At 35.9% G+C, this 13,942-nt stretch overlaps 1 protein-coding gene across 3 annotated transcripts; it reads left to right on the top strand.

The window, feature by feature from the left end:
* The first annotated feature begins 6,496 nt into the window (after positions 1 to 6,496).
* LOC127420888 (C-type lectin domain family 4 member E-like) lies at positions 6,497 to 13,942 on the top strand. Of its 3 annotated transcripts, none has more exons than XM_051663484.1 (7): positions 6,497 to 6,610; positions 9,151 to 9,294; positions 9,761 to 9,802; positions 10,210 to 10,272; positions 11,370 to 11,524; positions 12,455 to 12,564; positions 12,695 to 13,940. In XM_051663484.1, exons 1-7 carry the CDS (start codon positions 6,532 to 6,534, stop codon positions 12,867 to 12,869), a joined length of 768 nt encoding a protein of 255 aa, XP_051519444.1. In that variant the 5' UTR covers positions 6,497 to 6,531; the 3' UTR covers positions 12,870 to 13,940. The 3 variants fall into 3 exon arrangements, with proteins under 3 accessions (XP_051519444.1, XP_051519446.1, XP_051519445.1); XM_051663485.1 differs by having other exon boundaries at positions 6,508 to 6,586; positions 12,695 to 13,942; XM_051663486.1 differs by lacking the exon at positions 10,210 to 10,272 and having other exon boundaries at positions 12,695 to 13,939.

Below are 13,942 nucleotides of genomic sequence, written 5' to 3'. Positions count from 1 at the left end.
TGTTGACAATATGCCGTTGGCAGGTTGCGCATGCGTGGTTAGTTGCCCCGGAAGAGTCTCTTTAGGACTTCCCGTGAACTCTCATCGTCATAGCAACCAACACCAGTGATTTATGATCTTTCTCTAGCACTAATGAAAACAGTTTCATCGATTCACATGAATGTCAGCGTGTTCCACAATGCACAAATCACAGCCGTCACTTCCAGCTTGTAGCTCACCGTGGCGCTTGTGATCTCAATGCATTCAAGGCAAATCTTAATGCACAAATAAACAGTATGCTTAGCAGTTTGCAGTGTGGTATTATCACGCTAGTTCTTTTAAAGAGCAATTCTTCAGCAATGCAAGTTACTGAAAACTCACGTAATTGTTTTACGGAGTGGCACTTATACTTTCAACTTGTTCAGAGCGAGATTAATCTATATTTAAGCGGCAGGTTCACTGCAGATGTTTAAACAACAACGTAATTTGATCAAAGCGGATTTTGTGTCAGTTTCTGGATACACAACAGGGTCTGTCCACTGGAGTTAAACAGATTTACTGCAAATCTCTAGCGTGATCAAACATTTACACTCCCATTCAAATTTACACTCGGATAATGATGCACATTACACGAGTTATTTTCAAATTCGCTCAGCGAGCAGGCACAAAAATGCGAACATCTACTTTAATGATTAAACCACAGACAGTTAAGATAGTGTAGCTGAATGCACTGGAATCTAGCTATAAAATAAGGCCATTTAGAAAGAGATAGAGGAACATCACTCGTATCTTTTCCTTAAAGCACTGCGAGGAGATTTCTTCATCCTGGCAGGGGAAATTTCAAACTCCTTTCATGGAGTCTTAGTTTAGCTGGAACTTTATTCCATAAAGTGTGTCTGGGTTTGTTTCATCAGATAGTTCAGTTAAATTTCTGTGCTCTTATCATGAGCGCTGAAGGCGGCGTTCAGCCTTTAACTTATAACAGAGGTAAATATGAGCTTGTTCATTCTCGTTGTCATGACAACAAACCGGCGCATAATATATACGTCACAGATGCGGAGCCTTAGACTAGTTTCTCTGTTCTGTTTCTGGATTCAAAAAAGAATGACTGTGTGTATAAAACGACAAATAACTCATTTAGATTTTTGCCCGCATTCTAACACCATTATATGTGTATCTTGAAAAGCCGAAGTGAAAGCAGATCTATTCTTGCTACAATCTAAAAATGTAGCAACTGCAGCATCTGCTGAGGCAGCGATTTATGAGGCAGCAGCTGAAATTGTGGAGGGAAATTTAAAAGAATTAGACTGTGAGTCACACTCAGTTTGCACTCAGCGCACTAAGGAATATGTTCAGAAGCATACAATTGAACAGCATCAGCAGCAGTTTACTGATACTATGATTCTACAGTCATCCTTGAGGAATGCTGAACAGTGTGAGGCTACATTAACATCTCCACATGTATATATATCCTATGGAATGAAGGAAGTGAAAATCAAACATGAGATAATGGATAACCAGAGAGATAGAAATCAAGAATATCGCCCTGTTTTCCAGGCATCTCCAACTCCCAGCATTAGAGCTCCCATGGTTAATCTGCCATACACATCTGATTTAGCAAACTACATGGTAAGGAAATAGATGGTGAGTTCCAGTCTCATGAAGTTCGATGATCATCCTGAGAACTATTGGGCCTGGAAATCCTCTTTTCAAGATGTCACAGAAGACCTTGGATTAACAGCCAGGGAAGAGCTCGACCTTCTCACAAAATGGCTCGGCCCAGAGTCATCCATGCAAGCCAAACGGATCAGATCTGTTCATGTGCACCATCCTATAGCAGGTGTCCATATGCTTTGGCAGCGATTGGAAGAATGTTACGGGTGCCCAGAAGTAATTGAGCATGCACTGTTGAGAAAACTGGAGGAGTTTCCAAAGATTTCTAACAGAGATGGACAAAGACTCAGGGAGCTGGAAGACATGCTTTTAGAATTGGAATCTGCAAAGTCAGGTGGACATTTACCTGGTTTAGTAATTCTCGACCCAGCGAGGGGAGTCAATCCCATCCTTGAAAAACTTCCCTTTAATCTGCAGGAAGGATGGATCTTTCATGGAGCTAAGTATGAAGAGGATTATCATGTCTCTTTTCCACCATTTGGTTTTTTTGGCGGTTCATTTGAGACCAAGCAAGAATAAGAAATGATCCCAGTTTTTCATTATCTATGCAGAGTCATCCTAAACAGGAGAAAAGTTCATGGTTAAACAACAAAATACCTGTGTCAGTAAGGAAAAGTGAAGTGCTAGCCACAGTTTCAAGTTCCAAAACCCAACAATTTCCAGAACAAAAGATTTTGGATCCTAGGAAGCAATGTCCAATTCACAATAAGCCTCATCCATTGTCAAGGTGTTGTGGCTTTAGAGTAAAGCCCCTGGATGAAAGGAAAACATACCTCAAAGAATAGTCTATCTGTTTCAGATGTTGCGGTTCTACTAAACACATAGCAAAAGAATGTGTGGTAGCTGTTAAATGTAGAGAGTGTAACAGTGTAACAGTGATCGCCATGTCTTTGCGATGCACCCATCTCTTATTTCATTAAAAAAAAATCTATAAAATTCAAAAGGCAAACCATCAGGGCCTGGTAAGTGGGGCCTTTGTAATTACAATGTACTATTCCCCCACATTTATTTCACCCTCACAAACAGCATCACTGCCTTCACTTACAGCTTGAATTAATGGCTCCACCTTACAGAAAAATTGATTGGAAAACTCTGAGTGAAAGGAAGAAGTATACAATCACTGATAAAAATCAGACGCAAACTTTGACATTTTGTTTTCATCAGATGTCAAATTATCATCAATATAAAGGGTATGAATCCTTTTTTTAATCTCCTTTTCTCTTTTTTAAATAAAAAACAAAAATATGCATAATTATTTTCTCCAAATTCTAACCATTTTTCCCTTGATCTGATAAATGCACCTTTGGCTTTCTCCACATAAAGAACATTAAGATCTTCCCTCAGTGAATACAGCTTCTCCTTTTCCTGTTCATTAGGAGAGGATAGACACAAAATGTATAATCGCAGAGCTTTTTGACTCCCTTGCCTTAGAAAGTTGTTTACCAAACTGTATAGAGAATTAGTTACACTCATACTTAAATAGTTCCCACTTTATAATTGTAGAATCTGATTTGATTTTAAAAACTTCAATAATGTTCTTAATACCTAAACAATATGAAGAATTTTGTAAGACAGAAGTATTTAGTTTCAAATATCCTGGCTGTCTTCGAGAACCTCTATAAACTTCAGATATTTCAAGGTCGATGCAAGCATGGTCAGTTTGAGGGGCAGGAGAAATAGTAGAGGAACTAATAAACGAGCCAGTCATATACAAGCCACAGGTCTATTCTAGATATTTGTGACATGTCTGCTTTGAACCATGTAAATGAGGAGACACTGCTTCTATAGATGTGTCTGTAAGCATCCAGCAAAGAAAGGCTGCTACAAAAATCACTTATAACTATGTGAAGACTATGGGGGAAGTCTATCTAAGTGTAAATCAGGGGCCTCATTAAAATCCTCTCCCGTGTAACGCAACAACTGTAATAAGAGAAATCATTTAATATATTAATCAAATTAATGCAGGAAGTAAGGATAGTTAGTCAATATAAAATATGTAACCATATGAAGTGATTACAGTGTGTTTTATACATAGAAAATGAAACAGTCATTCTTTTGCCATCATTGAAGCAAGCTGGTGTCAAGGGTGACCAGCTAGAAGGAAGAGGCATAAGATGATTTCATTGCATGAAGAGGAAACAGAAACTTATCAAAGAGATAAGGGGGAACAGAAACTTTATAAAAAAAGGCATGATTCTGAAGTGTAATTGTAGATGCTCCATGGACTACCTCAGCTTTATTACTCTGTAATAAAAGTTTATTTTTGGAATCAGAACTTTGCGCCTCTGAGAAATCTTTGACTCGACTGAGTTTTGATGGCTGTTTTGGGGAATCTGCCACGACATACATGTTTTTCTTGTTAGGATATTTATTGGGCAAAGTGCAATACTTCATATCAAAGAGACAACCAAGTGTGCAAGTGTGATGTGGGGTTGGTTTTGGTTGCAGTGTGTCACGTTTAGGGATGCCGCAATTATACGGTTTTACTATTAACTGCGATTAAAAATGTCACGGTTAATTTAACCAAAAGAATTTAGAATCCACGGGTAAAAATCAAGAAATGCTTTATTTACACATGGCAAAAATATTATTGGGTGGCATGGTGGGTAGCTTTGTCGACTCACAGCAAGAAGGTCCCTGGTTCGAGTCCCAGCTCACCCAGGGTCTTTCTGTGTGGAGTTTGCATGTTCTCCCTGTGTTCGCTTTCATGAAAGGTGAGTTCACTCATCAAATAAATTGGAAACTCTAAATTGTCCGTAGGTGTGAGTGAAAGTGTGAATATGTATGTCTGTATGTGTTTGCCCTGTGATGGACTGGCCACCTGTCCAGGATGTTTCCCTGCCTTTGGCCCCAAGACAGCTGGGATAGGCTCCAGCACTACCCACGACCCTACATAGGACAAGCGGCTATAGAAGACGGACGGACGGATGGATGAATGAAAAATATGATATCGAATGTATAAATATATAATTTAAAATAGTTTTTTTGTAAGATTTTGTAAGCCTAAATGTGAAAACTCTTGTGCCTGTGTAGGTACTGGAGCTGTTGCTATGGTTACGGACGGTGGCTGCATGGTGCTTTAATGGCCAGGTGTAGTGGACTGAACGTGAACTTTCAATTCAAGTGAAACTGAAGCTTAAACACACGAAATGCAAAATATAACAGAGGAATTTGATCAACCAGACTCATATCCATCAAAAAAGCGACTTAATCGGCTGTTTGGGAGCATTTAAATGACTTACTGAACACGACGGGTGTAAAACAAGGACTAATCGTCCAACAACAGACTAGTAAGTTTAATACAGTATATTTAAGTTTAGCTGTGGTGATTTTAAAGTGATGTAATGTTTATTTGTAATGTTTTTAAGTAATGTTTAAGCATTCTGACAGCGTGCGGTACACTGTGTGTAGTTACTATAATTGGAAAAGTTGTGTCTTAAATCATCCTCATTATTTAAAGCATTGCTTGTATACAGTATTTTCACTGCATTCAACAATAAATGTCAATTTTAGTCATTACGGGACTTTAAATTGCCTGCTGTAAGCAATGCTCTCTTTATTATGCATAGTCCAAAGGTTTATTTGTGAGATGTTGTGGACAGTATTGTTATAGAGTCTGTTGTCGATTCTTTGTTGGGGTGTCTGACAGACAACGGATTGCTTTAATAAACTGTTGCTAAAGGAAAAAAAAAACAGTTGGATGCCATTTAGCACACCCACAATAATCTTACACTTATGCACTTTTGAAGCACTCTGAAGTACATCACTGAGCTCGGGATGTGCATAAGCAGTGTCATGCCCTAGATTGGAGCATCTCTTATTATATATCTCCTATTTATTTTTGGTATATTTATCAGTTTTCTTATTGTATGGCTGCCCCTAGCATCAACATTTCCCCCAGAAATACATTCACTAAGACTTTCAATCGTGATGTGAGATTAATTTTTTGCATTGATGCATGATAAGAAAATTATCAAATAATTGTAAAACCGGTTAACTGCGATTTTTTCTCAGACCATAATCTAACTGTCAGAAACTCACACCGTGGCATCCCTAGTCACGTTCTTCTTAGAGGTTTAACCGTTTGATGTAATGTGATCACTATTTTACTATGTGAGAATTTTAATTTATGGTGTGATCTGAAAAACTGTAATAATCTCAGGTTAAGTGTTGTGTATTCACCCACAGTCGTTCATGCCTTTTATATGGGTAATTATTATGTAACATTTTAAAAGTGTACTATAAATAAATTGTTATTTTTTTGACACATCAGCCACAACCTCCTTTGGTTAGGATAGCTTTTGCAAGACCCTTGTTTGTATTTCTAGGATTTGAAGTGATGTTAATGAATTAATTTCTTAATCACAGTGTCCATATCACCTCTTGGAGGCCACACAAACATGAATAATACAAATAAATCCCATTCCATATAAAATGGAATTTATAGATGTCTGTCCACCTATAAAAATGTTGTCCCGGCCCATCACGGTGAGTGATTCAAAATTTTCGTCAGAAATTTTTGCGGAATAATTTACATTGTATTTCTGCTATGTATTTATTTGCCTTTTTTCCTCCATCTTTATTTATAGTCCCATATATGTCCATTTACTCTTTATCAAACTGAAAAGCTCATCTAGTTTCATTCCAATTAGACGATATCAAATCTTGAAGTGTGGCGGTGGCCTGTGTCAGTATTACTTTATCAAAATCCTACAAGTCATAAAAAAAGTCTTTGTAGAGTAGTATTTATGTTTGACAAATGACTTCCTGAGGGGTGCATTTCCTTTTTTTGTAATAAGACTGATATTTTGTGTGACTTCCTTGTTCTCAACCAGTACTCAGTTCTCAGAAGGCAATTGTTCTTTTCGGGTTGGTGAAATGGACATGATCTACGAAAATTCCAGTTACATAAATATGACCAGAACAGCTTCAGGTGATAAATGCTCTCATTACAAATGTAAGACAATTTACCATTAATTACAAATCTAAAAGTTTTAGTGGGGAAATTTATTTTTTATGACTTACTTTGTGTGTACAATATATTGTATACTTTATATATGATGTAAAATAATGGTGTCCTGCAGTTAGCTCTATTTCATGACATGACACTAATTTAGGAAACACACACGTTAAACATGGCATACATTTTGATGACAAAGAGATGTTTGCAAATGCAGGCAAAAACAATAGAAAGAAACATAACAAAATTATAGCAAAAATTCATAAAATTCATACATTATCAAAAACAATTCTCTAATTGTCTCTCTCCACGTGGAATGTGAATGGGTTGGGGCACCCCATAAAAAGACGGAAGGTTATTTATTTTCTTAAACGTAAGAAATATAATATAGTGTTTCTTCAAGAAATGCATCTTTCCCCGCAGGAAGCTGAAAAATTTGGGAGGATTTGGGGTGGACATGTTTTCTTTAGTGCTGGCTAAAGTAAGAGCTGGGGAGTCATTACATTGATAAGTAAACATCTACAATTCAAATATCTCAAACAGAGTAAAGATAAATTAAGAAGAGTCAATAATGTTTTGGCAGACATTCAGGGGCAAAGGTTGATTTTGGCTAATATTTACGCACCTAACACTGATGATCGGGGCTTTTTTATAGATCTTGAAGGGATGTTGCAAGCCGCTGGCACACCTCATTATATAATATTGGGAGGAGACTTTAATCTTTTGATGGACTCAGTCCTTGATCATAGTGAAGCAAACGTGTGTAAGCCCCCTAAAGCAACATTGACGCTTCACAGGATGTGTAAAAATCTTGGTCTTAAAGATACTTGGAGACTTTTGAACCCATCTGGGAGGGACTATAAATTCTTTTCATCAGTCCATTCATCAGTCCAAGATTTATTCTAGAATAGATAATGTTGTTTGAAAATCTCTTTTTTTTAATGTTTTATTTATTTATTTTTATTTTTTATTTTTAATTGTTGGTGACCACTGTAGTGCATGTTTGTGTCGGGTGGGGGGTGTGGGGGAATGTTCGGGGGGAGGGGTTTAATGTATATAATTGATTCCGTATTTTATGTTATGTTTGTAAGATTTATGTATGGAATCAATAAAAACTGTAAATAACAAAAAAAAAACAAAAAAAACAAACAAAAGAAAAACTCAAATAGCAGCTTTGGTAGATGTGCTCATCCAAAATATATTAGCTTCTGTAATCTGCACCCAAACTGAAGACAGATGTTGAAGTTCTTTTAACAAAATATAAAACAAAACTGAAAACAAGAACAACATTGTAAATTCTAAGAATGTCTGCAAATTTCCCTTTCAATGCACAATGCTGTCCAGTAGTTTTTCCGTCTTTAGCATGCTCAAATTGTCATTCAATTGTCAACTGTACACCAAACATTACACCAAAAAGTACAGTTGGTTGGTATTAGCACTTTTCTGTGGTTTAAAATTTACTTGTCAGACTAGTGTGAGATGTCGATTCCATTGGACGTGTTTAGCAAATCAGTGAGATTGAGAAATCTCACGCTATAAACATCTGTTGTCTGTTGTAGGGGATACCCCCCCCCCCCCCCTCCCAAATTTGTGCCCTATTTCTTTGAAATCTTTACAAGGACATTAAAGGAATAGTTCACCCAAATATTTAAATTCTCTCATCATTTATTCACCCTCGTGACATCCCAGATGTGTGACTTTCTTTCTTCAGCAGAAAAATGAAACTTTTTTGAAGTATATCTCAGCTCTGTAGGTCCATACAATGCAAGTGAATGGTGACCAGCACTTTGAATCTCCAAAAAGCACATAAGGCAGCATAAAAGTAATCCAAAACACTTCAGTGGTTAAACCCATATCATCAGAGGTAATATGATAGTTGTGGGTGAGAAACAGATTAATATTTAAGTATCTTTTCACTTTAAATCTCCACTTTCACTTTTACTTCCACATTCTTCTTCTTTTGTTTTTTGGCAATTCACATTCTTTGTGCATATTGCCACCTACTTGTCGGGCTGGTCAAAGGTGGAGATTTATAGTAGAAACTGATTTAAATATTGATCTGTTTCTCACCCACAGCTATCATATTTCTTCAGATGACATGGATTAAACCACTAGAGTCCTATGGATAACTTTTATGCTGCCTTTATTGGCTTTTTTTAGCTTCAAAGTGCTAGTCACCATTCACTAGCATTATGAGAACCCACAGAGCTGAGATATTCTTCTAAAAATCCTCTTTTGTGTTTTGCTGAAGAAAGAAAGTCATACACATCTGGGATGGCATCAGGGTGAGTAAATTATGAGAGAATTTTCATTTTTGGGTGAACTATGCCTTTAACATGTACTTCTATCGAATGGCCTCAGAAACTATTAACATGGTTTACCAGTAATACAGTAGCAAGTCTGTTTGCATTTTTATTGTAATTTTGAGGGTCTTGAGTGCCAATGTCATAGTCTTTCTTATGTGTCAGTGTTTTGGAGGATATTTTGTTCTGTAATGAGAAAGATCATAAACTTGACCTAACATAAGTCTTCAACAGGTCAGAAAACCTTCAACCAGGAAAGAAAGAAAGAGGTTCCTCTGCCCAAGTGGACTAAAGTTCTCCTGATAGTTCTCAGTGTCTCTGTTGTTTGTGCTCTCGGAGGCGTCTGTGCTCTTGGGATGTGTCTATCTCATGCTAAACGTAACTCTTCTTAATTCTCATACTCATGTTACATGTAAACTTTACACTGATGCCTGAATATAAGCATTTTACTGGTGCTTACAAGGTCCCACAATTACATTAGGTATCTTTAACTACTATGTACTAACATTAAAATACTTAAAATACAGTCAATTTATTGTGTAACTACATGTTGTTCTGCAAAATTCTCACAAGTTTCAAATTTGCTGCTACTGAGGTTGAGGTACGGGTATGGTAGGGGTAGGATTTAGGGTAAAGTTAACAGTGTAACTAGAGATGTAATTGAATGCAGGTACTTTAAATTTAAGTACAATGCAACAACACATATGTACATAATAAGTACATTGTATCAAATGCTTAAGTAGTAGTTAAAGACATCTTATATAAAGTGGGTCCGCTTACAAATATGTGAGATTGTGCATACACAAATTCTTATTTTTTTCTGTTGCTTTTTTTAACAAATCAGATTTCAGCAGATCAGTGTCTGATCAGTACCACAATGATACAGGTGAGAGGAACACAGCAAAGAAGCAATGAAATATTTGACTTCCAGTATGTACAGTAAAGGAAACACACACATCAGATAAGGAAGTCAATAGAAAGGGAACATCTATGAATTTACAAGGAAAAAGAAAGTTTCTCTTTTTGAAAGTGTATTTATTTTGAATGAATAAGTAACTTCACTGTAGTACATCTGGGCCAATATCAATATATTGTTTTGTTTTTTGATTTTAGCACAGAGAGCTAGTACTGCTGTAATATAACACGAGTATTAAAGGGGAGTGCTGTAGTATTAGAGTAGCATAATATTGTTTTGCTGTAGAACTGAAGTAACATTGTTAAGTTTCAGAGTCTTCTGTCACCATCTCATGCTCCATGTGATTCTGTTTTGCCCTTTTGATGCAAATTATAAAGGACAGTTTGAGGCCCTCCGTGTCCAATATGAGGAAACACTTAGAAAATTGAACAGATTAAATCGTAAGTGTCACGTCTTAAGATTTGGACCTTGTGTTGATTTAAAACAAACACAAACAGAGACCTTAAATACACCCTTTCAAGACAAGTCAGTCCACTCTCAGCCATCTTGGGAACGCAGCTATTTTCCATGGATATGACATAAAACTAGTTGAATGGGAAGACTGAAATCACCAAAATGGTCAAGATTGCGATCAAATATCATATTTCTAATCAGCAATAAAATGTGACAACAATGGTATCTAAAAAATACACTTCTTTAGCTGAAATCACACAAAAAAAAAAAAATCCTTTTCTACACCCATCATATTGGGAGTCCCAATAAAGCGCAACAGTCTCTTAACTGAAGTAAAATTCCCATTCATTTTTTCCATAGATGAATCGATTTTTACAGTTAACTTATAAACCTTTAAAGACAGACGTACAGTGAGCTCCGAGGTTGTTCTTCGATGATATATGCTTGAAGCCAATAGTCCGTGTTATTTCAACTTTATTGTTTAATAATCGTGTTTAATAGAGTTCCTGAGGAACAACTACCTAACCCGTGGTCCAGCAGAGAAAGATCCACCAATCAGAGAACTGGGGGCAAGAAAGGCCGTCAAATAAGCACAGAAGTGACCACCCACTCCCATGATGCACTGTGTATGATGCAAACGAGTCAGTCTCCCTTCACCCTAAGACTACTTATATATTTGTATATATTGGAATATTTTGCAATAAATGTAAACTTGATTGGTTCTATACGTATAATCAACAACCTAAATTCAATAGTTTTATGTACTTCCATCATTTTATATTCAATTACATCATTCGCAATGCTTCGTGGGATTGTAGTTTGTGCCCTCGTGAAAGACGTTAAGAACACAGTCTAGTGCCTCTGTCTTTTTTTGCTTCAAAACAAAATTTGTAATGTTGTGATTCACCTCAGAGTTGGTTGGTTTGGTTCATGGCTTAGAATTCTTTTATGAAGGATTTTGTGAAAAGTCTGTGGAAGAAATACTGTCTCTGACACAAACACACAATTGTGGTATTCTACATTTAAGAGGGAAAGATAGTGATTAAATGAAAGATTGAATCATCACTACCTCTTTCCCATAAAGAGAGCACAGGCTGTGCACTTTGTGCTGTCCACTGGATTCATTCTGGAGGAAAGTGTTACTACTTTTCAACAGTCAAGATGAACTGGACGCAGAGTCGGGATTATTGTGTGACTCTAGGAGGACATCTAGTTATAATAAACAGCAAAGCAGTGCAGGTGAGTTTACCTTTTGTTATAACCTTTGATAATACTACAATCCATCTGAGATCAGATCAGAATTTTCTGTTGTATAATTAAACATTGGGCACATCTACACCACCAATAGGCATATATAAGGGCTGTCAGTAAATTAAAAACAACATAATCAAATTATTTACATGACATGCCAAGAAATGATACATAGTTGCACTGACTGCCCCCTGCTGACGCAGCTCATCAAAAAGTTTTTAAAAACATTACGGGGGACTACGAGGCACAACTCGCTGACCTACGTAGACCATAAATGAATACCAACTAAACCATTAATAAGCCAAATAATGTATCTACATGCACTTCTGCAAACAATTTGGGATGAATTCATAGACATCTAATCATTTATCTTATAGTTCGTAAATACCTTTAGTTTAAACAGTGGCCACCAACATCTACTCAGGTATCTTACTTAAAACAAGACTTGTATTACACATAGATAACTAATATTAGCGTTGTATTCATGCTGTTTAGCCAGAGGGGAACTGGCTCTCCCGAGGCTATTTTTCTCCATTATCTACATCTTACCGAGTGTTGTGTTCCTTGCCACAAACGCCTTTGGCTTGCTCACTGGGGGCCTAAAGACTGTCATTTTTAAGGCATGATTTTTAATATCGTTATTCACTATAATCGCACAATGAGGACTTTAATAGCACGTTTTTTAACAGCATAATTTTCTGTAAAGCTGCTTTGAATCGGTGTGTTGTGAAAGGCACTATACAAATATGACTTGACTTCACAATAGGAACATGTATTAAGAAAGTGAATAGTGTACATTTTGAGGTCATGCTGGCTCTAGATATTACTATTATTATTTTTTGCTGTGCATCATTATATTTTTTACATCAAATCTCACTAAATATATGACAGTAAAACTGTAATGTATTTCTCTGTTAGGATTTTCTTGTGTCTGAAGTTAAAGAGACTCACTGGATTGGTCTTAATGATCTGGAAACTGAGGGACACTGGGTCTGGGTGAATAAGCAGCCGCTCAATGATTCAATAGAGTAAGATCTACATAAATTATACTTGAGAATATAATCCATGCCTGAAAAAGTACTTATATAATAAGGTTGCGTAGTATGCTGCTCAAGCAGGTATGCTTTTTTCTTTTTCTTTTGTGTCTTATGTGTGCAGATTCTGGATGAAGCGAGAGAATGGAGACAATGAACCAGATAACTGGACAAAACATCATCCGGCCGGTGAGGACTGTGCTAGTTTGGGGCACTCAAATGGAGATACTGATTTCTGGAATGATGCTTTCTGTTTTGAAGAGAAAAGATTTGTGTGTGAAGCTCCTGCCTCTGTTTAATTCCTCAAACCTTACAAGTATCACTCATTATTTCTACAAAAGCAGAAGTTCCTGTATGCCATCGATTCCTTGTAATTTCTTTCTTCCTAACATAGTGAATATCACGAACAGTGGTGGGTGTAATGCATTACTAAGTAATTAATTACTGTAATTAAATTACTTTTTCCTTGAATAAAGTAAAGGGATTACTCTTCATTTTCCAGTAATTTAATTACAGTTACTTCTGATGTAATTGCATTAAATACTGTATAGACTATAGAACAATTCTATATAAAACAATAGTTAATTTAAAATCGAAATGTAACGTCTAATGTTAAAATATATGTTTTTTAATTTAACGCCGCCCCTTTAAATTCTTTGGCCAGTTCATTAATAATTTATTTGATTTGATATGATTTATTTGAAAGAATTAAAAGAACAGTTGCATGTTTATCCTTGTATTGTTCATCTGGTCGAGGTTGATAAGGGTTTTAAAAAGTAATTAGTAATAAGTAATGTAATTACTTTTCAGACAGAGTAGTTAGTACAGTATTATAATTACACTGTAGAATATGTAATTAGTAGTTAGTAATTAATTACTAACTTACCCAACACTGGTCATGAACCATGAAACATCAAACCAAATAACTAATTTTGTAGATTGTATATGGTTTATGGATTTCAATTTTGAAAATAAAGACTGTATTAGGTATGTTGAACTGATTTTATGTTCAGCTGTGTTGACAGGGTCCAAAAGTCTCAAGTCAAAACTGAAAATGTTTGACATTTTTTTTATTTTTATTATTTAATAAATAATTTAACCTGGAACTAAACAGTTTAATGATTTATGATGAAAAAAAATTATGATGTGATGGCTTGAAATAATTAAAAATGTAAAATAAAAGCACATTTTGACAACGCTAATTCCTTCATATTTAAGGTCAGATTTCATGCTACTACTGAAGCACACAAATTTTATTTTTTATTATTTGGAACATTTTCAAATCATGTTGTGATAACATGGATCATCAGGTAATTTAATGTAATAAAATAATTATAATTTGTAATGATGTAAAAAAAGGTCTAGAATATCA

This window comes from Myxocyprinus asiaticus, chromosome 30 (genome assembly GCF_019703515.2).
Source record: "Myxocyprinus asiaticus isolate MX2 ecotype Aquarium Trade chromosome 30, UBuf_Myxa_2, whole genome shotgun sequence".
NCBI classification, from domain to species: Eukaryota; Metazoa; Chordata; class Actinopteri; order Cypriniformes; family Catostomidae; genus Myxocyprinus; species Myxocyprinus asiaticus.
The sequence above is the reverse complement of the archived record's forward strand: the minus strand, read 5'-3'. Positions and strand labels throughout refer to the sequence as shown.